This window comes from Amblyraja radiata, chromosome 35, assembly GCF_010909765.2.
Source record: "Amblyraja radiata isolate CabotCenter1 chromosome 35, sAmbRad1.1.pri, whole genome shotgun sequence".
Taxonomy (NCBI): domain Eukaryota; kingdom Metazoa; phylum Chordata; class Chondrichthyes; order Rajiformes; family Rajidae; genus Amblyraja; species Amblyraja radiata.
Genome location: NC_045990.1, coordinates 6928258 through 6954512, shown reverse-complemented (window position 1 = coordinate 6954512; position 26255 = coordinate 6928258). Strand labels below are relative to the sequence as shown.

The following is a 26255-nucleotide window of genomic DNA, read 5'->3' as shown; positions in this document are numbered from 1 at the left end:
TTTGTGTACCTTCAATTTTCCAGCATCTGCAGTTCCTTCTTAAACACAACCAATAATGTGTGTGGTTTCACAAGCTCTCTCTGTCTTCTATTTTGAGCTCCACTTAGATCTTCAATTCCACTGCTAACTCTGGACTTCAGCCTCTTCTCAGAAACATCTCATTGCACCCATCGTGATTGTGCTGGCTTTTTTATACAATCAACCAAATGCATCTGAATCTGAAATTGATGACTCTGCATCCTGAAACAGCATTGAAGTCTCTGCATCACAGCACTAGGTGTGACAATAATAGATCAATACCACCACCAACCAAAAGGCAACATTGTTTATGGGCACACATGTGTTTGACCATTCGTTCATAGATACATAGAAAATAGGTGCAGGAGTAGGCCATTCGAGCCTGCACCACCATTCAATATGATCATGGCTGATCATCCAACTCAGTATCCTGTACCTGCCTTCCCTCCATACCCCCTGATCCCTTTAGCCACAAGAGCCACATCTAACTCCCTCTTAAATATAGCCAATGAACTGTGGCCTCAACTACCCTCTGTGGCAGAGAGTTCCAGAGATTCACCACTCTCTGTGAAAAATGTTTTTCTCATCTTGGTCTTAAAGGATTTCCCCCTTATCCTTAAGCTGTGACCCCTTGTCCTGGACTTCCCCAACATCGGGAACAATCTTCCTGCATCTAGCCTGTCCAACCCCTTAAGAATTTTGTAAGTTTCTATAAGATCCCCCCTCAATCTCCTAAATTCTAGCGAGTACAATTCTCCACAGCTCCCATGACAGGGGTTCAATCCTGACCTCCGGTACTATCCGTGCGGAGTTTGCACGTTCTCCCTGCGACCAGATGACTTTCCTCTGGGTGCTCCGGTTTCCCACCACCTTCCGAAGGCGAGGGTTAATTGTTGATGAGAATGTAGGGAGAATAACATGGGCTGAGCGTTGTATTAATGCTCGCTGGCCAGAACCGGCTCAACGGGCCGAAGGGCTTGTTTTTCCCGCAGCACAATCCTAACACAGAGGTGTTGGGGATAGATTGCCTCAAATATTGCTCCTGATCTTTATCATATTAGATATTAGCACCAGTGGGCGTATTGGGAAAAAAATTTAGATAACTTCAGTATATGGAATTAATTTTGCAGACAGCGTGGGTGGAAAATAAAAACACTGATTTCTTTTTAAATGCACCTAGAATGCAGCAGCAACAGATATTAAATGCAAAAGATGTGTTAATGCATACTTAAAGGGATGAAATGTATTTAAAGCAGGTTTGTTTTTCTATCCTGGGTGGAGACAGATTGTTAAGCCATGTCACCATTTGCCATATGTTCCGTTTCTGGTGTTCCTTCACAAACGCACCTCAGCATATCCAGCAGGATCAGCCTCGAGGCTCAGGACATTTGATTTGATACCCTCTGAGGCGGAGAACTCCACAGACTCACAACACTCTGTGTGGAAAAAAACGTTTCCTCATCTCCGTTCTAAATAGCAGTTAGAAACATAGAAACAGAAAAATAGGTGCAGGAGTAGGCCATTCGGCCCTTCGAGCCAGCACCGCCATTCAATATGATCATGGCTGATCATCCAAAATCAGTACCCCGTTCCTGCTTTTCCCCCATATCCCTTGATTCTGTTAGCCCTAAGAGCCCTATCTAACTCTCTCTTGAAAACATCCAGTGAATTCACCTCCACTGCCTTCTGTGGCAGAGAATTCCACAGATTCACAACTCTCAGGTCTCATCTCCCTGAGCCACACCCGGGCAAATTCAATACAATCCCCATATCTCCATCCCAAGGGTATAAACATTTTTGGTGGGGAGGGATAGAGGGAGAGAGGGAATGCCGTGGCTACCTGAAGTGAGAGAAATCAACATTCATACCACTGGGCTGTAAGCTGCCCAAGCGAAATATGAGATGCTGTTCCTCCAATTTGCGTTTAGCCTCACTCCGACAATGGAGGGGACATAGGACAGAAAGGTCCGTTTCGGAATAGGTAGGAGAATTAAAGTGTCCAGCAACCGGGAGATCAGGTTGGTTCAGGCGGGTTGAGCCAAGGTCTTCTGTGAAACGATCGGCCAGTCTATGTTTGGTCTCGCCGATGTATAAAAATACGAGTCCACATCTTGAACAACGGATACAGTAGATGAGGTCACATGAGACACCGGATCAAGTAAATGGAAGAAGACTAAAGTGATGTCTGGGGCTAAATAACTTCCAGAGTGTGGTAATGCAAGTTCATCAGTGATACGAGCAGAATTAGGCCATTTGGCCCATCAAGTCTATTCCACAATTCAATCATCGCTGATCTATCTCTCCCTCTCAACCCCATTCTCCTGCCTTCACCCCATAACCCCTGACACACGTACCAATCAAGAATCTATCTATCTCTATCTATATAAACTTGGCCTCCACAGCCTTCTGTGGCAATGAATTCCACAGATTCACCCCCCTCTGACTGAAGAAATTCCTCCTCATCTCCTTCCCAAAGGAACATCCTTTTATTCTGAGGCTTTGACCTCTGGTCCTAGACTCTCCCACTAGTGGAAACATCCTCTCCACATCCACTCTACCAAAGCGGTACTGGTAGTCTCAATGTTGCTCCTCTATGCCACAGGATCAGTCTCTTTGTCGCTGACAAAAGAGACTGTAGAATTATTCTGTTGCTCAACTCTTTTCTCCTTTACCATGGTCTAAACAAGAATGTCACATCCCAACAAAAGCTTTACTAGGTTACAATAACCGGACTCGAGGTAGCTAAATGCCCATCAGATGTACTTTATTATCTGCTGAACTTGTATTGATATTCCCTTCTTCCTGATCAATAATTACCACCCAGATCACTTTCTATCTCCAGTTTTCCTTCTAAAGGATATCTTTTTATCTCCTTACACGCTACCTGTTAAATTTAGATCCGCCTTGTGGTTTTTGCCAACACACTTCCTCCCATGCCTAGAATAGGCAAGTAATGGTTCCAATGGGTTAAGTTTAGAGTTACAGCATGGAAATAGGCCCTTCGGCCCACCGAACCCATGCTGACCGGCGATCCACTAGTTCCACCTTGCAGACTAGGGACAAATTACAGAATTTAGATACAATTTTACCGAAGCCAATTAACCTACAAACCCGCACGTCTTTGGGATGTGGGAGGAAACCTACGCAGCCACGGCGAGAACGTACAAACTCCGTACAGACAGCACCCGCAGTGGGGATCGAACCTGGGTCTCTGGCGCTGTGAGGCAGCAGATCTAACACTGCGTTTCTCCAGTGGTAATGGATGCTCGGTTGGCATGGTCAGATTCCAAACATGGAGACAAACTAACTTGTTCCCCTCCATACCACAACTGGACTGACATGCCTGCTTTTCACAAAACTAGTGTGTACGAAGGAACTGCAGATGCTGGTTCGAAGACAGAAACACAAAAGGCTGGAGTAACTTAGCAGGTCTGGTTAGCATCTCTGGAGAGAAAGATTAGGTAACCCTTTCCCCGGACTCTCAGGCTGAAGAAAGTTCTCAACCTGAAACATCACCTATTCCTTTTCTCCAGAGATGCTGCCTGATCTGCTGGGTTACTCCAGCCTTGTGTGTCTAGACTCAAAACCAGAATGGATTCAGAATCTATCAATTCCCCCCACAGATGCTGCCTCACCCGCAGAGTTCCTCCAGCACTTTGACTTTTGCTCAAAGACTCAGAGTCGACAGGCCTCATTGAAACATATAAGATTGTTAAGGGCTTGGACACACTAGAGGCAGGAAACGTGTTCCCGATGTTGGGTGAGTCCAGAACCAGGGGCCACACAGTTTAAGAATAAGGGGTAGGCCATTTAGAACGGAGATGAGGAAACACTTTTTCTCACAGAGAGTGGCGAGTCTGTGCAATTCTCTGCCTCAGAGGGCGGTGGAGGCCAGTTCTCTGGATGCTTTCAAGAGAGAGCTAGATAGGGCTTTTAAAAATAGCGGAGTCAGGGGATATGGGGAGAAGGCAGGAACGGGGTACTGATTGGGGATGATCAGCCATGTTCACATTGAATGGTGGTGCTGGCTCGAAGGGCCAAATGGCCTACTCCTGCACCTGTTGTCTATTGTCTTTTGACCCTCTTCTCTGCCATAACAAATCAATGAATCCTTGAACAAAAATGGTACGGAAAAATCCCCCAAGAGCATTGAAAGAGGACAGCAGGAATAAATCTGAAGCGTTGCATATCCATGGCAATCTGCAAGACCCATCCCTCCTGGAACAAGGACCCTGACTGAAGTGCCGTCTGTCAATATAGTCTTTTAGCAATCGAGCTGATCGATAGCACCTAATGCAGCATTTCCAAGCTCAATGCATTAGGGACGATCCTTCTAATCTGCCCCATGATGGATTGCTTCGACCTCCAGCTGACCTCCATCTGTACTCTAAGCATTGGTCTGAAAAGCCTTCTTCAATTAGAACGAGAGTCTCATAAATTTCCGGCAGTGCTTTGCATGACTTCGAGAAGCACCAATTACTCCGCAGCTGGTGAAATATTTTTGCAGTGTCGCCAGTTTTTGTACGAGGGGAAATGTGCACCGTGAGCATGAGTGAGATGGTAGTAAAATAATTCTTCACAAAGATGTTTGTTGAGGGAATATCGTTTGGCGTTGACAGCAGGCAGTGCTATCTTGCTTGACCAGAATCCTGCTTAGAACACAAGAGTGCTGGAGTAACTCAGTGGGTCAGGCAGCATCTCTGGAGGACATGGATAGGCAATGTTTCAGGAGAAGGGTTCAGACACAAAATGTCACCTTTCACTGTCCTGACCTGCTTAGAGTCTCCAGTGTAGGAAGGAACTGTGCAGATGCTGGTTTAAACTGAAGGCAGACACAAAGAAACATAGAAACATAGAAATTAGGTGCAGGAGTAGGCCATTCGGCCCTTCGAGCCTGCACCGCCATTCAATATGATCATGGCTGATCATCCAACTCAGTATCCCGTACCTGCCTTCTCTCCATACCCTCTGATCCCCTTAGCCACAAGGGACACATCTAACTCCCTCTTAAATATAGCCAATGAACTGTGGCCTCGACTACCCTCTGTGGCAGAGAGTTCCAGAGATTCACCACTCTCTGTGTGAAAAAAGTTCTTCTCATCTCGGTTTTAAAGGATTTCCCCCTCATCCTTACGCTGTGACCCCTTGTCCTGGACTTCCCCAACATCGGGAGCAATCTTCCTGCATCTAGCCTGTCCAACCCCTTAAGAATTTTGTAAGTTTCTATAAGATCCCCTCTCAATCTCCTAAATTCTAGAGAGTATAAACCAAGTCTATCCAGTCTTTCTTCATAAGACAGTCCTGACATCCCAGGAATCAGTCTGGTGAACCTTCTCTGCACTCCCTCTATGGCAATAATGTCCTTCCTCAGATTTGGTGGCAGTCAGACAGCATCTCTGGCTGTTCTCCAGTAGTTTAGAGTTACAGCGCGGAAACAGGCCCTTCGGCCCACGCCGACCAGCGATCCCCGCACATCAACACTATCCTACACCCACCAGGGACAATTTACACATACACCAAGCCAATTAACCTACAAACCTGTACATCTTTGGAGTGTGGAAGGAAACCGAAGGTCTCGGAGAAAACCCACGCAGGTCACGGGGAGAACGTACAAACTCCGTACAGACAGCACCCGTAGTCGGGATCGAACCTGGGTCTCCGGGGCTGCATTTGCTGTAAGGCAGCAACTCTACCGCTGCGCCACTGTGACCACACTTTATGTTCTATACAAGATTCCAGCATCATTAATTCCTTGTGTCTGCATTTTACCGGAATGCTGCCGGGTTAGCTACAAGAATGCGATGGTTCAGTTGCCTGAAAACAGCTGGGAAGAAACTGTCCCTGAATCTGGAGGTGTGCATTTTCACACTTCTATACTTTTGCCCGATGGGAGAGGGGAGAAGAGGGAGTGGCCAGGGTGCGACTGGTCCTTGATGATGCTGCTGGCCTTGCCGAGGCAGCGTGAGGTGTAGATGGAGTCAATGGAAGGGAGGTTGGTTTGTGTGATGGTCCACAATTCTCTGTGATTTCTTGCCATCTTGGATGGGGGGCTGTTCCCAAAACTGTGATGCACCGCGATGAAATGCTTCTGTATTTGTCGCATCTGTAGAAGTTGGCAAGAGTGGTTGGGGACGTTCCAAACTTCCTAAGCCTTCTGAGGGAGTAGAGTCGATGGCTTGCAGCCGGAAGATGGGCTTTTGGAGTGGTCTAGTGCATCAGGAAGAGGGTCCACCCTCACCCATCCGTGCCAGAGGCAATTCCAGCACCCATCTCACCCGAGCCAAGTCATCTCGGCCACTCCCAACATCCAACCCTGCCTGAAGAAGGGTTTCGGCCCGAAACGTTGCCTATTTCCTTCGCTCCATAGATGCTGCTGCACCCGCTGAGTTTCTCCAGCTTTTTTGTGTACATCCAATCTGGATCCGTTTGCACTCCCGCTAGCACGAGTGGATTATCAGAGGAGCCAAGTGAGATCTTTCTTGACGTGAAAGTTGTCCCTCAGCCCCGGATGATAAACAATTCATAAAACGATGCAGTGGTTCCAACCAACCACGAGCAGCGTTTCCAAGAGTCGGGTGACACTGTCAGCCTTAAGTGTGCGGTTTCCACGGCAACGGCCACAGGAGAATTTCAGCTCTGCTCAGATGCTTCAGCCTTGCTTTTAGCCTCCCGTCACGAGGGCACCATGTACATCCATCTAACATGTACGGTACATCACTGTCTATATCTCTCCTCTCCCTCGGCTCCTAGTCTGAAGAAAGGGTCTCGACCCCAAACGCCACCTATTCCTTTTCACCGCATGGTGCATGAGCTCTTTGCATGCACACTGGCACACATGCAACCTACATGCACCCATGCATGCATGCATGCACTCTTCACATACACACAGGCACATGCACCTCCATAAACATACTCCCTACAAGCACAATTCTTGCATGCGTGTCTACCTATCCTTAAAGCATATTCAGTTAAAGTGCTGGATCTTTATATAGTTTTCTGGCAAGCAAGGCATTTTAACTCTTAAATAGACACAAAAAGCTGGAGTAACTCAGCGGGTCAGATTGCATCTCTGGAGAAAAGGAATAGGCGACACTTCAGGTCGTCCTTCACATCCGAAACATCACCTATTGCTTTTCTCTAGAGATGATGTCTGTCCGGCTGAGTTACTCCAGTTTTATGTGTCTATCTTAGATTTAAATCAGCATCTGCGGTTCTAATGCCCCTGTCCCACTTAGGAAACCTGAACGGAAACCTCTGGAGACTTTGCGCCCCACCCAAGGTTTCCGTGCGGTTCCCGGAGGTGCCTGCAGGTTTTGGTCAGTCTCCCTACCTGCTTCCACTACCTGCAACCTCCGGGAACCGCACGGAAACCTTGGGTGGGGCGCAAAGTCTCCAGAGGTTTCCGTTCAGGTTTCCTAAGTGGGACAGGGGCATAACTCTCTCGAGTCTGGCTGTGTGGGATTTTCATGTTGAGGCACTGGACAGACCAGGGAGAATCTTGCATCTTAAAACCTCGTCTAACCTGCGTAACTGGCATTTGGCAGTGACTGGGGAATCTCTGTAGACTGGATATATCCAGCCCTTTACATCACTTCTGAATGTATGCACCATATGTACGTTAGACACAAAAAAAAGCTGGATTTAGTAACTCAGCGGGCCAGGCAGCATCTCTGGAGAAAAGGAATAGGCGACGTTTTGGGTGTGATCCAAAACGTCACCTATTCTTTTTCTCCAGAGATGCTGTCTGACTCGCTGAGTTATTCCAGTGTTAACTCAGTAATAATAATAATAATGGATGGTGATGCCCCTGTCCCACTTAGGAAACCTGAACAGAAACCTCTGGAGACTCTGCGCCCCACCCAAGGTTTCCGTGCGGTTCCCGGAGGTTGCAGCTGGTTGCAGGTAGTGGAAGCAGGTAGGGAGACTGACAAAAACCTCCGGGAACCGCACGGAAACCTTGGGTGGGGCGCAAAGTCTCCAGAGGTTTCCGTTCAGGTTTCCTAAGTGGGACAGGGGCATAAGGCAGCAACTCTACCACTACTCCAGTGTGCTGCCCAGTGATGGAAACTTTAGCCCCACTTCAGGGAATGAGAGCCAAATCCCCTCTCCATCAAGAAGATAAAGGAATTCCCATGGTGCATACAACTTGTAGCAGCCTGCTGGGCTTCTCCCTAGTGAATTGTCATCAACTCGTCAAACAATCACAAAGAAAGCACAGCATTGCCTCTGCTTCCTCAGAAGAATGAGGAGATTTGGTACATCAACAAACACTCTCTTGAACTTCTATAGGTGTGCAGGGGAGAGCATATTGAATGGTTGAATCACGGCCTGGTTCGGCACCCTGATTGCTCAGGAACGTTGAAGGTTGTGAAAAGTGGTGAACACTGCCCAGTCCATCACGGATTCTGACCTCCCCACCATTGAAGGGATCTACAGGAGTTGCTGCCTCAAAAAGGCACCCAGCATCAGCAGAGGCCCACACCACCCTGACCACACTCTCATTTCACTTCTGCCATCAGGAAGAAGGTATAGGATCCTGAAAACTGTAACGTCCAGGTTCTTCCCTACAATAATCAGGCTATTATACACGACCACCTCCAAATAAACGAAGGTAGACAAAAATGCTGGAGAAACTCAGCGGGTGAGGCAGCATCTATGGAGTGAAGGAAATAGGTGACGTTTCGGGTTGAGACCCTTGGGAGTTAGTCTACTCCGCGACAGAAGGGGTGGAGTTGTACTGTTTGATAGCCACAGGGAAGAAGGATCTCTTGTGGCATTCTGTGCTGCATCTTGGTAGAACCAGTCTGTTGCTGAAGGTGCTCCCCTGGTTGACCAGTGTGTCATGGGCGTGCCGTACGGCACTGTGACTTCATCCCAACGGTAAAAGCTACAGAGCAGCAGCCTTTCTCTAGCGCATTGTCAGCTCCATAATACAGTGCATATTCACACCGCACCCACGTCCCCAGCTGATGTAGATGTGTGGAGACAGCCTGCTGCGGTGCTGAGCTTGCACAGGCAGGCGCCCGACCCACAGGCTGCGGGGGATAAGTGGACGAGGACAGAGAACCACCCACGGTACTTCACAAATCAATGTTCAATGCAGACGGGCGCACAATGCACAGAGGGGCCGGCATCACCTCTGGCCCACACAACACAGTGGCCTCATCTGACTCTAAACGCCATCCATCCCTTTTCTCCAGAGAAGCTGCCTGACCCGCTGAGTTAAGGGCCTGTCCCACTTAGGTGTCATTTGCTCATCATTCACAACGACATCACGGGCACGTGATGCGCACATGGCGTGCATTACACGCGTGGCGAGGCCTGGTGGCGTAGGCAGTGACGTGCGGTTGCGCGCGGCGCCCCAGGTTTCTGGGATTCATGAAATCCTCACGCGCAAATGACGACCGTGGGACAGGCCCCTTTACTCCAGCTTTCTGAGTCCATCTTCAGTTTAAACCAGCATCTGCAGTTCCTTCCTACACACTGGCCTCGTTGTCTGTCCTCATTCTCACCTTGGGCCACAGCGAACAATGGCCTGCTTCCTTCATCATCATTACTTCTTTTGCATATCTTTCATTCATTTGTTCTGTATCTCTCCCTACATCATCGTCTATTTCTATACAATACAATTCAATTTATTGTCATTTGGACCCCTTGAGGTCCAAACGAAATGCCGTTTCTGCAGCCATACATTACAAACAGATAGACCCAAGACACAACATAATTTACATAAACATCCATCACATTGCTGTGATGGAAGGCCAAAAAAACTTCTCTCTCCACTGCACTCTCCCCCCCGATGTCAGAGTCAAAGTCAAAGCCCCCGGCGGGCGATGGCGATTGTCCCGCGGCCATTTAAGCCACGCCGGGTGATGCAAGGTCGCACACCGGGTTCTAGATGTTAGAGCCCCCGGCGTGCGCTCGCAGTCCCGCGGCCATTCCAAGCCGCGCGGGGCGGTGCTGTAAGGCCCCGCTCCAGGAGCTCTTCAACCCCACAACTCGGGCGGGGGAAGTCGCCGCTGCGGAAGCCCCGAAAAGCGGACTCCCTCCAGGGACCCGCGGGCTCCCGGTGCCGTCCGCCAAACCCGCAGTTGCAGCCTCCGAAGCTCCGGAGGTCGGGCCGCAGCAGCGTCCACCACAGCTCCACCCGCTCTGGACTCGGCCAGCTCCGCGACGGTGAGGTGAGTAGTCGGCACCACAGCAACCCGGTCTTCCTGTTGGAGGCCGCTCCTCGTTGCAGCCCCAACGACAACGGAGACCCGACAAAGAAAAGGTCGGGTCTCCCGTGCAGGGAGAGATTTAAAAGTTACCCCCTCCCCCCCACACCACCCCCACCCCCCCACACACATACCCCAACAAAAAATAACAAAAACTACATAAAAACATAGACATAAAATAATAAAAACGCAGACGGACTGCAGAGGCCGCTGCTGACGAAAGTCGCGCCGCCCACCGGTGGATATGATCAGGATATGATCAGGAATAAAATTATAATCCAACCTCAATGTAAACAAGGCTCGAATGGAAAGGGCCTTCACCTGTTTGGCAGCATTCCCTGGTTTCACTTTACGGGCTTCATTGTATTGGGCATCCAAAGCTGTGCCCTGGAACTGTCTGCCTGACTGAGGATGACTTAGTCACCCCCTCTGTTCATCCATCTCCCCTCCCCCCCCCCGCCCATCTCTCCCTCCCCCCCCCTCCTCTTCCTCCAACCCCCCCCCCTTCAATCCACCCCACTCACCGTCCCACCCCTCCCTCTACACATACATTCCTCCCTTGGTCAATCCCCCCCTCCCCCTCCCACTGCCCCCATAAGTAGATCATCCAATAGACGCTTTGAACTTTCTTTGGCAATGGTTGCAGTGCATGTCACAGCTTATTGGAGACACAAGAGGCTGCAGATGCTGCAGACTGGAGCAACAAACCATCTGCTGGAGAAACTCAACGGGCTCAGGTAGCATCTGCCAGCAGTCCATAATGAACTGGAACCTCACCTGTCCTTTCCCCTCCACAGCTGCTGCCTGACCCGCCGAGTCCCTCCAGCAGTTTGTTTGATCTCAGGGCTGATTAGATGGTTCTGAAGCTGCCTGCTTCATGCAAAGTTTACCAGAAGAGGGGAAAGAAAGTTGGACAGATTGTGGTCGGGAAGAGCAAGCTGCATCAGTCCAGTCTGAAGAAGGGTCTTGGCCTGAAACGTCACCCGTCCATATTCCCCAGAGATGCTGCCTGACCCACAGATACTCCAGCACTTTGTATATATATATATTTTTTAAACCTGCCTGTATTAGAGAGTATTAAGTATTAGATAGAGCTCTTAAGAGGCAGTGGAGTTAAGGGATATGGAGAGAAGGCAGGAATGGGGTACTGATTGTGGATGATCAGCCATGATCACATTGAATGGCGGTGCTGGCTCCATGGTCCGAATGGCCTACTCCTGCACCTATTGACTATTGAAAGAGACACAAAAAACTGGAGTATCTCAGCGGGATAGGCAGCATCTCTGGAGAGAAGGAATGGGTGATGTTTCGGGTCGAGACCCTTCTTCAGACACTCACTAATTCCTTCTCTCCAGAGATGCCGCCTGCCCCGCTGAATTACTCCAGCAATTTGTGTCCATCTTCGGTTTAAACCAGCATCTGCAGTTCCTTGCTTAAGAAGGAACTGCAGATGCCGGAAAATCGAAGGTAGACAAAAATGCTGGAGAAACTCAGCGGGTGCAGCAGCATCTATGGAGCGAAGGAAGTAGGCAACGTTACGGGCCGTAACCCTTCTTCAGAAACCCTTCTGCAGTTCCTTCCTGCACACAGGTACAAGGAGAGGTTAGACAAAGTTGGATTGTTTTCTCTGGAGCGTCGGGGGCTAAGGGGAGACCTGAAAGTATCTAAAATTATACGAAAGGCCTAGAAAGGGTGAACAGTCAGAACCTTTCCCCTCGGGGGGAAATATCAAAGACAAGGGGCCACAGCTTTGGGGTGCAAGAGGCAAACTTTAAAAGAGATGTGCGGGCCAGGTTTTTTTTTTTTTTGCACAGAGGGTGGTGGGTGCCTGGAACACACTGTCAGGGGTGGTGGTGGAGGCAAATATGACAGTGGCATTTAAAAGGGTATTGGATAGACACAGGAATATGCAGGGACTAGATAGATATCAATTATGTGCAGGCAGAGGAGGTCAACTTAATTTGTCAACATGTTTGGGACGGACATTGTGGGCCAATGGGTCTGTTCTAGTGCTGCACTGTTCTACGTTTCAGATTATTGCTCTTTAAACTGTTGGAGTCAGTTTGTCAGCCAGAGGTCTGAAGAAGGGTTTCGGCCTGAAACATTGCCTATGCCCTTCGCTCCATAGATGCTGCCGCACCCGCTGAGTTCCTCCAGCACTTTTTGTCTACCAGAGACAATGGCATCTCGCACTCTGGTCACTTGCTAGTCTTCACGTCAAGCAGGACCAGTTGGAAGAGACTTCATAACCCCCATACCTTCACCAGTACAGTATCACATCCAAGCCAATGTGTAAGAAAGAACTGCGGATGCTGGTTTAAATCGAAGGTAGACACAAAATGCTGGAGTAACTCAGCGGGACAGGCAGCATCTCTGGAGAGAAGGAATGGGCGACGTTTCGGGTCGAGACCCTTCTTCAGCTTGCCTCAACTACCTCTTCTGGCAGCTTGTTCCATAGATTGCAGTGGGGAAAAAGCGCCAACCTTTTCAGTCTCTCCTTATAACTCAAGCCCACGAGTTTTGGTATTGTCTTTACTTCAACCTAAACATGTCTAATGGTTGTCTAACCTCTCCTGATACCTGTATGAAGGATGGCATGAAGTTGGATGATATCCTTCATACAGCAAGGTAAGCCAGAAGTGCACATGATACTCAGGTAATATCGCGACATTTAGTCAGGTATATGGATAGAACAGGTTTGGAGGGATATGGGCCAAATGTGGGCAGGTGAGACTAGTGGAGCTGAGGCATGTTGGCCTGAAGGCCCCATTTCCGCGCTGTGTGACTATGAAGTCTCCCACCAACGTTCCACCTCTTGTTCGGAGAAGGTGGTGTTTCTTTGCACCAGGCATTTTAATTTGGGTAATTTCCAAAGACATTTGCAAAGAGCATCTGTGACTGTGCAATAGAACCTTGAAGATGTTGCCATGACACCAAACTCTCACGACTCTGCAATTAGGATGGATAGGGAGGGGGGCCCCACGCAGCTATGTAGGTCTCACTGCTTCCCATCCGCTTTTACCTTTCATTAGTTTAGTTTTGAGATACATCAGCATGGAAGCAGTCCCACCAGCAGTCTGAAGAAGGGTCTCGACCCGAACCGCCACCCATTCCTCCTCTCCAGAGATGTTGGATGTCCCGCTGAGTTACTCCAGCATTGTGTGTCTATCTTCAGCCCTGGGAGTCCATGCCGGCCATTGATCACCCGTTTACACCAATTCTATGTTAGCCGACTTACTCCTCCACATTAGGCTCAATTAACAAAGACCAATTAACCAACAAACCCGCACGTATTTGGGGTGAGGGTGGAAACTGGAAGAAACCCAAATGGTCACAGGGAGAAAGTGCAAACTCCACACAGTGAGCACCCGAGGTCGGGATCGAACTCGGGTCAGGCGCTAGGAGGCAGCAGCTTAGAAATTGCAGAGTGGAAGCAGGCCCTTCGGACCACCGAGTCCACGCCGCCCGTAGACTAATACTATCCTACACAGTGGACACAATTTACAGAAGCCAATTAGCCTACAAACCCGAGGTACACAAAAAAGCTGGAGAAACTCAGCGGGTGCAGCAGCATCTATGGAGCAAAAGAAATAGGCAACGTTTAGGGCCGAAACCCTTCTTCAGACTTCAGTTTTCCATCGCTCCATTTTCAGTTTTCAGTAAATTTTCAGTTTTCCGTCACTCCATATTTCCTTCGCTCCATAGATGCTGCTGCACCCGCTGAGCTTCTCCAGCTTTTTTGTGTACCTTCGATTTTCCAGCATCTGCAGTTCCTTCTTAAACGCTCAGCCTACAAACCTGAATGCGTTTGGAGTGTTTGAGGAAACTGGAGCACCCAGAGGAAACCCACGAGGTCACGCGGAGAACGTACAAACTCCGTACAGACAGCACCCGTAGTCAGGGTCGAACCTGGGCTCTGTGAGGCAGCAACTCTGCCACCCTATGTCCTGCCCTACCAGCTATGCCACCCAAAGGAAACCTCACCCCAGTCAGGACTTGAACCCACTATCCCTGGCTTCAGAGGCCAGAGCCTTAACCATTAGGCCACTGGGGCTGCCTATTAATATTGCAGAAAGTAAACAATGAAATAATTCCAATCCATACACCCATTCCATTGTGTACATGTCGTGTCACAGTATTACATGAAGAATGTCATTGCACTATGCAGTAGATTCATGAAGCAGTGCCAGAAATGAGAGAAGGTTAGTTATGGATGGAGATTGACTTGACTGGACTTTTTCTATGTAACAGAAGGGAGGTTTAATTAAGGTGCAATACATCACACACTGAGCCAAGGAAGAGAGGACGGAGAAGTCTTATATCCCATCCTTGGGCAGCAACTAGGGACAAGGGTTTAGAGGGTCTGAAGAAGGATCTCGATCCAAAACGTCACCCACTCCTTCTCTCTGGTGTTGCTGCCTGTCCCACTGAGTTACTCCAGCTTTTTGTGTCTATCTTGGGTTTAAAGATTGTTGGAGGGCTAAGAGTAGGTTATTTGACCCAGAGAGTGGTGGTGTTACAGAACTCAATGCCCAATACAGTGGTGGTGAAGCCAGCGAGGTTGTCACGCATAGAAACCACCTGAATATCAATGACCCAGAGGGCTACAGACCGCATTGGAAAACACGTGTGTTTTTATCTCTCTCCCTTTCTCTCTCTCTCTCCCCCTCTCTCACCCCCTCTCTCCCTCCGCATGGGCACACTGAGCAAATGACCAGGCTACACAGTGAGAAGGAACGGCAGATGCCGGTTTACGCCGTAGATAGACACAAAATGCTGGAGTAACACAGCAGAACAGGCAGCATCTCTGGATCGGTGACGTTTCGGGTCAAGACCCTTCTTCAGACCCTATCTGAAGGGTCTGGACCCGAAACGTCACCCACACCTTCTCTCCAGAGATGCTGCCTGTCCCGCTGAGTTACTCCGGCATTTTGTGTCTAAGACCAGGGGATGCTTCAGGTTAGTAAGACCATCAGACACAGGGTCAAAATTAGGCCATTCAGCATATCGAGTCTGCTCCGCCATTCTATCCCAATCCGATTCTCCTGCCTTCTCCCCACAACCTTTGATGTCAACAGATGGACACATGAATGGAGTGGGTGAGGAGGAGGGGAGGGGGCAGGAGGAAGTGGAAAGGGGGAGTGGGAAGAGGGAAGAGGAAAGGGGGGGGGAAGGGAGGAAGAGGGAGGGTGAGGAGGAAGTGGAAAGGGGGAGGAAGTGGAAAGGGGGAGAGGAGTGGGAAAGGGGGAGGAAGTGGAAAGGGGGAGGAAGTGGAAAGGGGGAGGAAGTGGGGAAAGGGGAGGAAGTGGAAAGGGGAGGAAGTGGAAGGGTGATGAAGTGATAGTGGAAAGGGGGAGGAAGTGGATAAGGGGGAGGAAGTGGCAAGGGGGGAGGAAAGTGGAAAGGGGGGAGTAAGTGGAAAGGGGGGAGGAAGGGAAGGGGGGATGAAGTGAAAGGGGGGGGGGTAGTGCAAATGGGTGGTTGGGGCTGGGGAGGAAGTGCAAAGGGGGTGGTGGGGGGGGGAGGAAGAGGGAGGGCGCGGCGAGGGCGAGGTGGAACAGTGAAAGGGAGGGGAAAGAGGAAATTGGGGTGGGGGGAGAAAGTGGAAAGGGGGTGGGGAAATAACTGCGTTCAAGAGCTAGCAGAGGAAGAGAGGGCCGAAGAGCCGCGTGTGGCATTGGGGCAACGTTTCAATGCAGAGTTTGCGGTGCACCGCCCCTGGAGATGGTGCAACCAACAAGACTCCTCCACCGGGGAAGACAAAGGCCGGGCTTGGCTTGCCTTGGCTCGGCAACGGTTTCATTTCCACCCGGGACTCACCTGCACCCTCCTTCTCCGGACTATGTCAGAGTCGTCCATCGCGACCTCAGGCAGCGGTCCTCCTCTGCATCTCAGGAAGACTCTCTCCTTTCAATCCTTCCCACCGCCAGGCAGACGTCCACCAGCAACTTTTATCGCCTACAATCCCTGCCACATCCCTGCACCAAATGCAAAAATTGTAGATGTGTTTTTTCAGCGCTACTGAGCGGCAGCAGGCAGCGAAGAGAAAGCAGGAGTGGCAACGCAGGGGCGGGGAATCATCTGTTCTTTAAAGGCAGGGCAATGCAAAACACAGCCACCCGGGTCAGCGTCCCAGCTCCAGAAGGTCCACCGCTCACCTGGTGTGTGAACATGGTCAAGATTCAGATAGAATGCTCCATTTCTGATCCTCTGCCGATCTGGCAACGCAGGGAGAAATCTGCCTTGATCTCATCTCATTGGAAGCCTCTATATACAAACACACACACACACACTGTGTGAAATTAATATTGCTTTAAGAACAGCCCTTTGGATGCGCTGGCGACCGCTCTCCGAGTGTCCACACAAAACATGACTCAGGATTTTATGTTGGAATAGCTCTGAGCTCTATACACACACACACACGGACAGACACAGGCAGGGAAATATATAACTCATCTGCCCGTCTGCCTCAGGAAGCCAATTGGAAAAAAGATGCCCCCCTACCTTGACACCCTCTTAGGTCTTCAGGCATTGGTCCCGAAGCCTGGATGTGCCGCCCCCTTTCACCACTCTCCCAGTTCAGAAAGCAATTCAATAACAATGATTAACCATTTCAATGCTGCAGGTTGCTTATACATACAGTGCGTATGAAAGCCCTTGGAGAGAGAGAGAGAGATAGAGATAGAGATAGAGATAGAGATAGATAGATAGATAGATAGATAGATAGATAGATAGATAGATAGATAGATAGATAGATAGATAGATAGATAGATAGATAGATAGATAGATAGATAGATAGATAGATAGATAGATAGATAGATAGATAGATAGATAGATAGATACATAGAAATTAGGTGCAGGAGTAGGCCATTCGGCCCTTCGAGCCTGCACCGCCATTCAATATGATCATGGCTGATCATCCAACTCAGTATCCCGTACCTGCCTTCTCTCCATACCCTCTGATCCCCTTAGCCACAAGGGCTAGATAGATAGATAGATAGATAGATAGATAGATAGATAGATAGATAGATAGATAGATAGATAGATAGATAGATAGATAGATAGATAGATAGATAGATAGATAGATAGATAGAAACATAGAAATTAGGTGCAGGAGTAGGCCATTCGGCCCTTCGAGCCTGCACCGCCATTCAATATGATCATGGCTGATCATCCAACTCAGTATCCCGTACCTGCCTTCTCTCCATACCCTCTGATCCCCTTAGCCACAAGGGCTAGATAGATAGATAGATAGATAGATAGATAGATAGATAGATAGATAGATAGATAGATAGATAGATAGATAGATAGATAGATAGATAGATAGATAGATGCATCTTATGGAATGATGCTACACTCAACAATCATCTACCTCATTGGTGACCCTCGGACTATCCTTGATCGGACTTCACTGGCTTCACATAGAAACATAGAAAATAGGTGCAGGAGTAGGCCATTCGGCCCTTTGAGCCTGCACCGCCATTCAATATGATCATGGCTGATCATCCAACTTAGTATCCTGTACCTGCCTTCTCTCCATACCCTCTGATCCCTTTAGCCACAAGGGCCACATCTAACTCCCTCTTAAATATAGCCAATGAACTGGCCTCAACCTTCACCTTGCACTAAACGTTATTCCCTTATCCATACACTGTGTTTGGCTCGATTGAACCATTCTGTGGATAGACACAAAATGCTGGAGTGGAGTAACTCAGCAGGACAGGCAGCATCTCTGGAGAGAAGGAATGGGTGATGTTTCGGATCGAGACCCTTCTTCAGATTGATTGGCATGGACTCGGTGGGCCGAAGGGTCTGTATTCACACTATATCTCTAAACTAAACTAAACTAAGCTGCTGCCTCACAAGACAGTGAGCTGGATTCAAACCTGACCTCCAGTGCTGTCTGTGTGGAGTTTGCGCGTACTCCCCGTGGCCGTGTGGGTTTCCTTCAGGTGCTCCAGTTTCCTCCCGCACAGGCAGTACCCGAGTTGAAGCCAGGTCTCAGGAACAGTGAGGTAGCAACTCCACTAACTGTGTCACTGTGCTGCCTATGCCAAATTTGACCGGTTCAGATACAAACAACTACAGACGCTGGTTAATACAGAAAAAATATATAAAGTAATTCAGCAGGTCAGGCCGCATTGCTGGAGAACATGGATCACTGACGTTTCAGGTCGAGACCCTTCTTCAGACACGAAACCTCACCACGGTGGCGCAGCGGTAGAGTTGCTGCCTTACAGCGAATGCAGCGCCATGGAGACCCGGGTTCGAACCCGACTACGGGTGCTGTCTGTACGGAGTTTGTACGTTCTCCCCGTGACCTGCGTGGGTTTTCTCCGAGATCTTTGGTTTCCTCCCACACCCCAAAGACGTACAGGTTTGTAGGTTAATTGGCTTGGTAAATGTAAAAATTGTCGCTAGTGTGTGTAGGATAGTTTTAATGTGCAGACCCGTAGGGCCGAAGGGCCTGTTTCCGCACTGTATCTCCAAAAAAAAAGAGAAACAAAAAGCTGGAGTTACACAGTGGGCCAGGCAGCATCTCTGGAGAAAAGGAATAGGTGACGTTTCAGGTCAAGATCGTTTTATGTCTATCTTCTGTTTAAACCAGCATCTGCAGTTCCTCCCGACACACCTCACCTACCCATTTTCTTATAGTTATAGAGTGATACATTGTGGAAACAGGCCCTTCGGCCCAACACGCCCAGACTGGCCAACTTGTCCCAGCTGCACTAGTCCCACCTGCCTGCGTTCGGTCCATATCCCTCCAAACTTGTCCTATCCATGTACCTGCCTAACTGTTTCTTAAACGTTGGGATAGTCCCAGCCTCAACGACCTCCTCTGTGAAAACGGTACCCCTCAGATTCCTATTAAATCTTTTCCCCTTCATGTTCTCTGCAGATGCTGCCTGGCCCGCTGAGTAAATCCAGCACTTTGAGTCCTTTTTTGATTAAAAAAGTTTGTCTGATTCCTCTCCTGTGAGACAACTAGGAATATTTCACCTTCTCAAAAGTACTGTATAAATGAAAAATAATTACTGAGGGGGTGGCTTCAGTGAAAGTGACACCTGTTGTCAATGTTCCTGCCACCCCATCTGTCAAGTGGAACACTGGCTCGATACAAATCACAGCATTTTGTCAGGGAACATAAAGATTAACGTTGACATGTTTTTTTTTTGAATGTTTTAGTTTGCGTGAATATTATTAGTTAAACAGCAAACACCGATGACGTAACTGAGAGAACGAGCTGGAGGGAGTTACCAAGAAATGTTGGGTGAACGACTTAAATTAGCATCAGCGGGTGCAATATAATCCAGGATGCTTCAGTGATAGGTTGTGGGAAGTCAAGTCACTTTTATTTCTATAGCACATTTAAAAACCAACTCTCGTTGACCAAAGCGCTTTACATTGGTGGAGCTACTAAAGTTATACAACAGTGGTTGATAGATTAAGTACATACATAATCTATCAACCAATGATAGCTGGCTTTGAATCCTCCTCCACTCCCTTGGTATATGGGGTTCCACAGGGCTCAATTTTAGGGCCCATGCTCTTCTCTTTATACCTACTTCCTCTGGGCTCAATTTTAAGAAGGCATGGCATCTCCTTTCACTTTTATGCAGATGATAGCCAGTTATATATGCCACTCAGGAAAGAAGACGACTATTCTCTAAAATCACTTCTGTCTTGTCTTGAGGACATTAAGTCCTGGATGGCCTTAAACTTTCTGGGACTTAATGAAGAGAAGACAGAGGTGATTTTGTTTGGCCCCAATGGCTGCCGTGAACCTCCCTTTGTTGACTTGGGTCCACTGGCATTGTCTGTAAAGCCAACCGTTTTGAACCTGGGTTTTAGGATGGATGGTGATTTTAAACTAGATCACCAAATAGGCGCGGTGGTTAAGTCCAGCTTCTTTCACCTAAGGAAGCTGGCAAAGGTGAAGCCCATTCTCGAGCGGCAGCATTTTGAAACAGTAATCCATGCCTTTATTACATCTAGGCTGGATTACTGTAACGCACTCTACTCTGGAGTCGCACGAGCTTCATTGGCTCGTCTCCAGCTTGTTCAAAATGCTGCCGCTCGCCTTTTAACCGGAACTCGAAAGAGGGAGCACATTACGCCAATTTTGGCCTCCCTTCACTGGCTCCCAGTGCACTTTCGAGTTAATTTCAAAATTATTTTATTTGTTTTTAAATCGTTGAATGGGCTCGCCCCGCCTTACCTCTCTGAGCTGCTCCACCTATATGCTCCTGCCCGGTGCCTCAGGTCAGCTGATCAGCTGCTCCTTGAGGTACCAAGGTCTAAGCGGAAGCTCAGAGGGGATAGAGCCTTTTCTGTTGCTGCTCCGGCACTCTGGAACTCCTTGCCGCTGCACATCAGACAGGCCCCCTCACTGTCCATCTTCAAATCCTCCCTAAAAACTCATTTTTATTCTTTGGCTTTCGACACTGGCTGAGGCATTGCTCCTGTTCTTAGTGCTTTTAATGTATTTTAATTTTTAGTGTGTTTTTTATAGTCCTTCGTTTTACGGTTTTTAATGGTTTGTAATAGCTTTTTGTTCATGAGTTCTCATGTACAGCACTTTGTGGCAACTGTAGTTGTTTAAAGTGCTTTATAAATAAAGTTATTATTATAAATAAAGTTATTATTATTAATGTTGTATAACGTTAGTACCTCCACCAGGAAGGAACTGCAGATGCTGCTTTACACGAAGGGCCAGTTTCCACACTCTATGTCTAAACTGACCTAAAGTTGAACAGTCTGAAGAAAGATCTCAACCCGAAATGTCACCCACTCCTTTTCTCCAGATTGTGCATGACCCACTGAGTTACTCCAGCATTTTGTGTCGAAACTTTGGTGGCTCAGGAGAAGAGGGAATACTCGGTGACCTCACGATGCCCACGAGGTTGCTCTGACCATGAATCACTGCAGAATTTTAAGGTGGGGTTTCGGGCTGGAGTCACAGAGACAGGTAAGAGTTAAAACCATCGATTTAATTAGCAAACATCGGTCTCTGTAACGTGACAGCCACGCAGGTGATTTAATCAGAGAATGGACCCAGCTTGGGAATGTGAGTCAGTGCTGTGAAATAAAAATCAATATCTCTACATCATTTCCCAGCACATCATTCCGTGCCAAGGAAACAGCATCTCTGCTAATGAAAAATGTCATTACCATTCATGCTGCCCCGCCGTCGGTCACTTGCTGAGACAGACGCTAACCCAGTCTTTACCTTGGGTGCAAAGGCTAGATTGAAGAGATTACTTCACAACTGAGCCCCATGGATGTCGTTTGCAGTATCCACGACCAACGGGCGTCTTCATTTTCTTTCCCCTGCACACACTGAGACTCACGGTGATCGAGCATGTGGGACTCGCGTTGTCCAGAGTGTCATGGGTTTGATTAGTGCATGCGTCAGGGGTTGTGTGGAGAAGGCAGGAGAATGGGGTTGAGAAGGAGAGATAGGTCAGCTATGATTGAATGGCAGAGTAGACTTGATGGGCCAAATGGCCTAGTTCTGCTCCTATCACTTGTGAACATGAGTCGCCAAGAATCACAAGTGTTTAATTATTATGTGTACCTAAGGGAGCAATGAAACACTTACTTGCTGTGGCGCAACAGGTCTGTAAACCCAATACACATAGATCATATGAGGAAAGATTGAAAAGACTAGGCTTGTATTCACTGGAGTTTAGAAGGATGAGGGGTGATCTTATAGAAACATATAAAATTATAAAAGGACTGGACAAGCTAGACGCAGGAATACTGTTCCCAATGTTGGGTGAGTCCAGAACCAGGGGGCACAGTCTTAGAATAAAGGGGAGGTCATTTAAGACTGAGGTGAGAAAAAACTTTTTCACCCAGAGAGTTGTGAATTTGTGGAATTCCCTGCCACAGAGGGCAGTGGAGGCCGAATCACTGGATGGATTTAAGAGAGAGTTAGATAGAGCTCTAGGGGCTAGTGGAGTCAAGGGGTATGGGGAGAAGGCAGGCACGGGTTATTGATCGGGGATGATCAGCCATGATCACAATGAATGGCGGTGCTGGCTCGAAGGGCCGAATGGCCTCCTCCAGCACCTATTTTCTATGTTTCTATTATATCAGATAATAACCAAGAGAAGTGCAATAAATAAAAAAATATATATATGTGTGAAAAAAAGCCTGAAGTTCATGGTGTACGCAAGACAGATACCGAGGCACTGTGGCACATAGGGAGGAGTTTGTGGATGTCTTGTAGTCGCTGCTTGACATCCACGAACTCCTACGGACCCGCTACGGACATTCTCCGAGTTCGAATCAGGGGAAAACTCGGGAGAACTCTTGAATGACCTCGTACAGTTGGGACAGGCCCTTAAGGAAGCAGGGAAGAGTGCCTTCAGACTCATTTTTCCTGTATTTATAATACTTTGATTTTCCGATAGAACAGATGTGCGATGGAGCTTAGGCCAGGAGTAGCCAACAGTCCTTGTTGGCTGAACCATTGGGATGGAAACCAGGAGCAGGGCAGGGTGGAAGCTAGGTTTAGTTTAGTGATATAGCATGAAAATAGGCCCTTCGGCCCAATGGGTCCATGTTGGCCACTAGTTGTATCCTACACATGAGAGACAATTTACAGAGACCAATAAGTCTTCAGATCCGCACGGCTTTGGGATGTGGGAGAAAACGGGGGGGGGGGGGGGGTACCCGGAGGAAACTCACATGGTCACAGGGAGAGCATGCAAACTCTGTACAGGCAGCACCCGAGGTCAGGTTCGAACCTGGGTATCTGGCCTAGTGCCACCCCCGAATTGCGAAAAAAAAATTCCCTCTGTTCAACTGTATAGAATTTTGTTTTCTCTAATATATACTGTATAACCCTTCCCCCTTCCTTTCTTAATGAGTAGTCTAGGGACAGAGACAGAAGCATTGAAACATCTCATCAAACGTTTCCATAGCTGCAGCTGACTTGTAAATATAGTCACACTTGCGTTTTACATGCCTTGTACTGCAAAGTTGATGTCAATGTTTAATCAAACTTCAGCTCCAAGTATTTTCCACTTGCCCCCCCGATTAAGATAGAGATGATTTTATTGCTTGCAGCTCTCAATAATCAAAATGACAATCCTCTCTTCCAAGCAATCTGCCTCCCAAATGGCTGGTGTTGTGAAATTAGGCAGAATGCCAAGATTAAAGTGCTTCATGCATCATCTGCAGTAAACAGAAGAAGGTGAAGGGGACTAATGATTACTGCACTAGTGGGGGAGAGTCAAGGCAACTCATGGTTGAGTAATAGGCATGGGAGACAGATAGACCTTCTGAAGATGCCTTTGCTTATCTCTAGTGGAGAAGGAAGGACTATCTTCCTGGAGATTCAACCAACTGAAGGGGGCAAGATCAGAGAGTGAATCAGGAGATCTTGGGCTCCAAGCTGGCAGCGGTAGAGTTGCTGCCTTACAGCGGCAGAGACCCAGGTTCGATCCTGAGTGCTGGTGCTGTCTGTATGGAGATTTACGTTCTCCCCGTGACCTGCGTGAGTTTTCTCCAGGATCTCCGGTTTTCTGATTTACTCCAGACACAAAATGCTGGAGTAACTCAGTGGGACAGGCAGCATCTCTGGAGAGAAGGAATGGGTGATGTTTCGGGTCAAGACCCTTCCCCAGTTTCCATGCTGTAGAACTCTGGCTGTTTCACTTGTATAGTGGCGCCACCAAGTGGCCACTACATTTAACTGCTTGACATTGACATTGTACCCAATGCCAACTGAAAAAGTACATATGAAATGGGTAAAGCTCTCTCCACTCTTGCTCCTCCAGGTAACAATGTCTTGACTGATCTAAGCACCTTCCTGCCAGATATACTGATGCCTTTATGTTCCCTGTGTAGGAAGGAACTGTTCATCCTGGTTTTAGAAGAGTCTCAAGAAGGGTCTTGACCCAAAATGTCACCCATTCCTTCTCTCCAGAAATGCTACAACCAGCCAACATGTCCCAACTACACTAGACCCACCTGCCTGCGCTTGGTCCATGTCCTTCCAAACCAGTTATATCCATGTACCTGTCTAAATGTTCCTTAAACATTGGGATAGCCCCAGCCTCAACTACCTCATCTGGCTGCTTGTTCCACACACCCACCGCCCCTTGTGTGGACAAAAGGGTGGTGGATGGATGGCTTGTAAAACTAAATATGTGAAAAAAAATCAGTAGGTCAGGCAGCACCTATGAAAAGAGGAGCAGGATTAAAGCACTCATCACCATGCATCATAGTTTGGGAAAATGGTATTGGGAAAATGCACAAGGGGCTGTCCCACTTTCACGACCTAATTCACGACCTCCGCCGAGTTTGCCCTCGACTCAAACTCGCAGCATGGTCGTCACGAGGTCGTAGGTAGGTCGTAGCAGTCCGTGATCCTAGTCGTAGGTACTCGTGGCATCAAGTAGGTCGGGGCGTTTTTCTAGCCTGATGAAAAATGTCCACGAGTAAAAAAGGTCGTGAATTAGGTCGTGAAAGTGGGACAGGCCCTTTAATTGGAGCTGTCTGTTTAATTGTCGTAGGTAAGCAGGAGACTGCATGGAGCTGTCCCTGGTGCTGGAACAGACTGGTATATAACCATGGTGCTGAAACAGACTGGTGTCCATCCTTTAGCCTTTACTTCAGAGCTGCTGCATGTAAATAGGCTCTTTAGCCCACTGTGCCTGCGACGACCAGCGACCACCCTACACACTAACACTATCCTACACACTAGGGACACTACACAATTTAACCAAAACCAATTAACCTATTCACCTATATGTCTTTGTGGGGTGTGGGAGGAAACCGGAGCACCCGGAGAAAACTCACGCAGTCACAGTGAAAATGTACAAACTCCGTACAGAGAGCGCGTGTAGTTAGGATCGAACACGGGTCTCTGGCGCTGTGAGGCAGCAACTCTACCGCTGCGCCACCGTGCCGCCACAAACACACATTCAGAATCATAGAATCATCAGCTCACCCCATCCATGCCCAGCAAGTATCTTTCTTTACTAATCCCATTTACCAGTGCCTTATCTGTAGACATCTCTGCCTCAGTGATTCATGCACTCGATTAGATGCTTCTTAATGTTGTGAGAACTATCTTGCCATCATTTCATTGATTCCAAACTCCAAATTTGTTTCGTCTGGTTATACACAGCCCTGCTGCGGAGATTAGTCTATGGTATCAAGGCCCCTCCATTTTGTACCCTTTCACTCAAGAGAGAGCTAGGCAGGGCTCTCAAAGATAGCGGAGACACGGGATATGGGGAGAAGGCAGTTTAAGAATAAAGGGTAAGCCATTTAGAACGGAGACGAGGAAACACTTTTTCTCACAGAGAGTTGTGAGTGTGGAATTCTCTGCCTCAGAGGGCAGTGGAGGCAGGTTCTCTGGATGCTTTCAAGAGAGAGCTAGATAGGGCTCTTAAAAATAACGGAGTCAGGGGATATGGGGAGAAGGCAGGAACGGGGTACTGATTGGGGATGATCAGCCATGATCACATTGAATGGCGGTGCTGGCTCGAAGGGCCGAATGGCCTACTCCTACACCTATTGTCTATTGTCTATTGTCAATGCTTCCCCCATTCTAAGTAAAGGAAACCCAGTTGATCCCATTTTGCTTCATGATAGAGGCAGTTCACCCAAGCCACAACTGGATGTGTCTCCTCTCCACTAACTCCAGAGCAACCAAACTCTGCACGTTCTGTGCCTAATTAAATCTGAACATAATGTTCCAGATGTGGCCTCGCCAATGTTTCACAATGTTGTACATAACTGCCCTGTTCTTATATTCCATGCCTTGGGTAATGAAGGCATTACCCAAGTCCTGTATGTTTTCTTTTCCACCCTATTTAATTATTCATATCTTCGGCGTCGGCGTTCTATCAGCCCGGCGAGAGGGCCTGAGCATCAGGACGCCCGGGGTGGCGACTGCGGGTGCTCGGAAGGCCCCGAACACGGGTGAACATCTGGGAAGATCGGAGGGGAGGCTGGCTGGACTATGGTGCCTTCCTCACCTTGGTGCCATTGTGTTAT

At 48.3% G+C, this 26255-nt stretch overlaps 1 protein-coding gene and 1 non-coding gene across 2 annotated transcripts in view; both read right to left on the bottom strand.

Moving 5' to 3' along the window:
• Positions 1-16650, bottom strand: part of mast1 (microtubule associated serine/threonine kinase 1) — a 107960-nt gene extending 91310 nt beyond the window's left edge. Inside the window, exons 1-2 of the mRNA XM_033050788.1 lie at positions 16394-16650; positions 16056-16213 (exon numbers count right to left, since the gene is read on the bottom strand). Of these exons, the coding sequence (XP_032906679.1) occupies positions 16056-16094 (39 nt within the window). The 5' untranslated portion in view covers positions 16095-16213; positions 16394-16650. The remainder of the gene's footprint in view (positions 1-16055; positions 16214-16393) is intronic.
• On the bottom strand, positions 14217-14289 carry trnaq-cug. Its single transcript has one exon. It is a non-coding gene; the product is annotated as a tRNA-Gln (tRNA).
• Positions 16651-26255: the final 9605 nt, after the last annotated feature.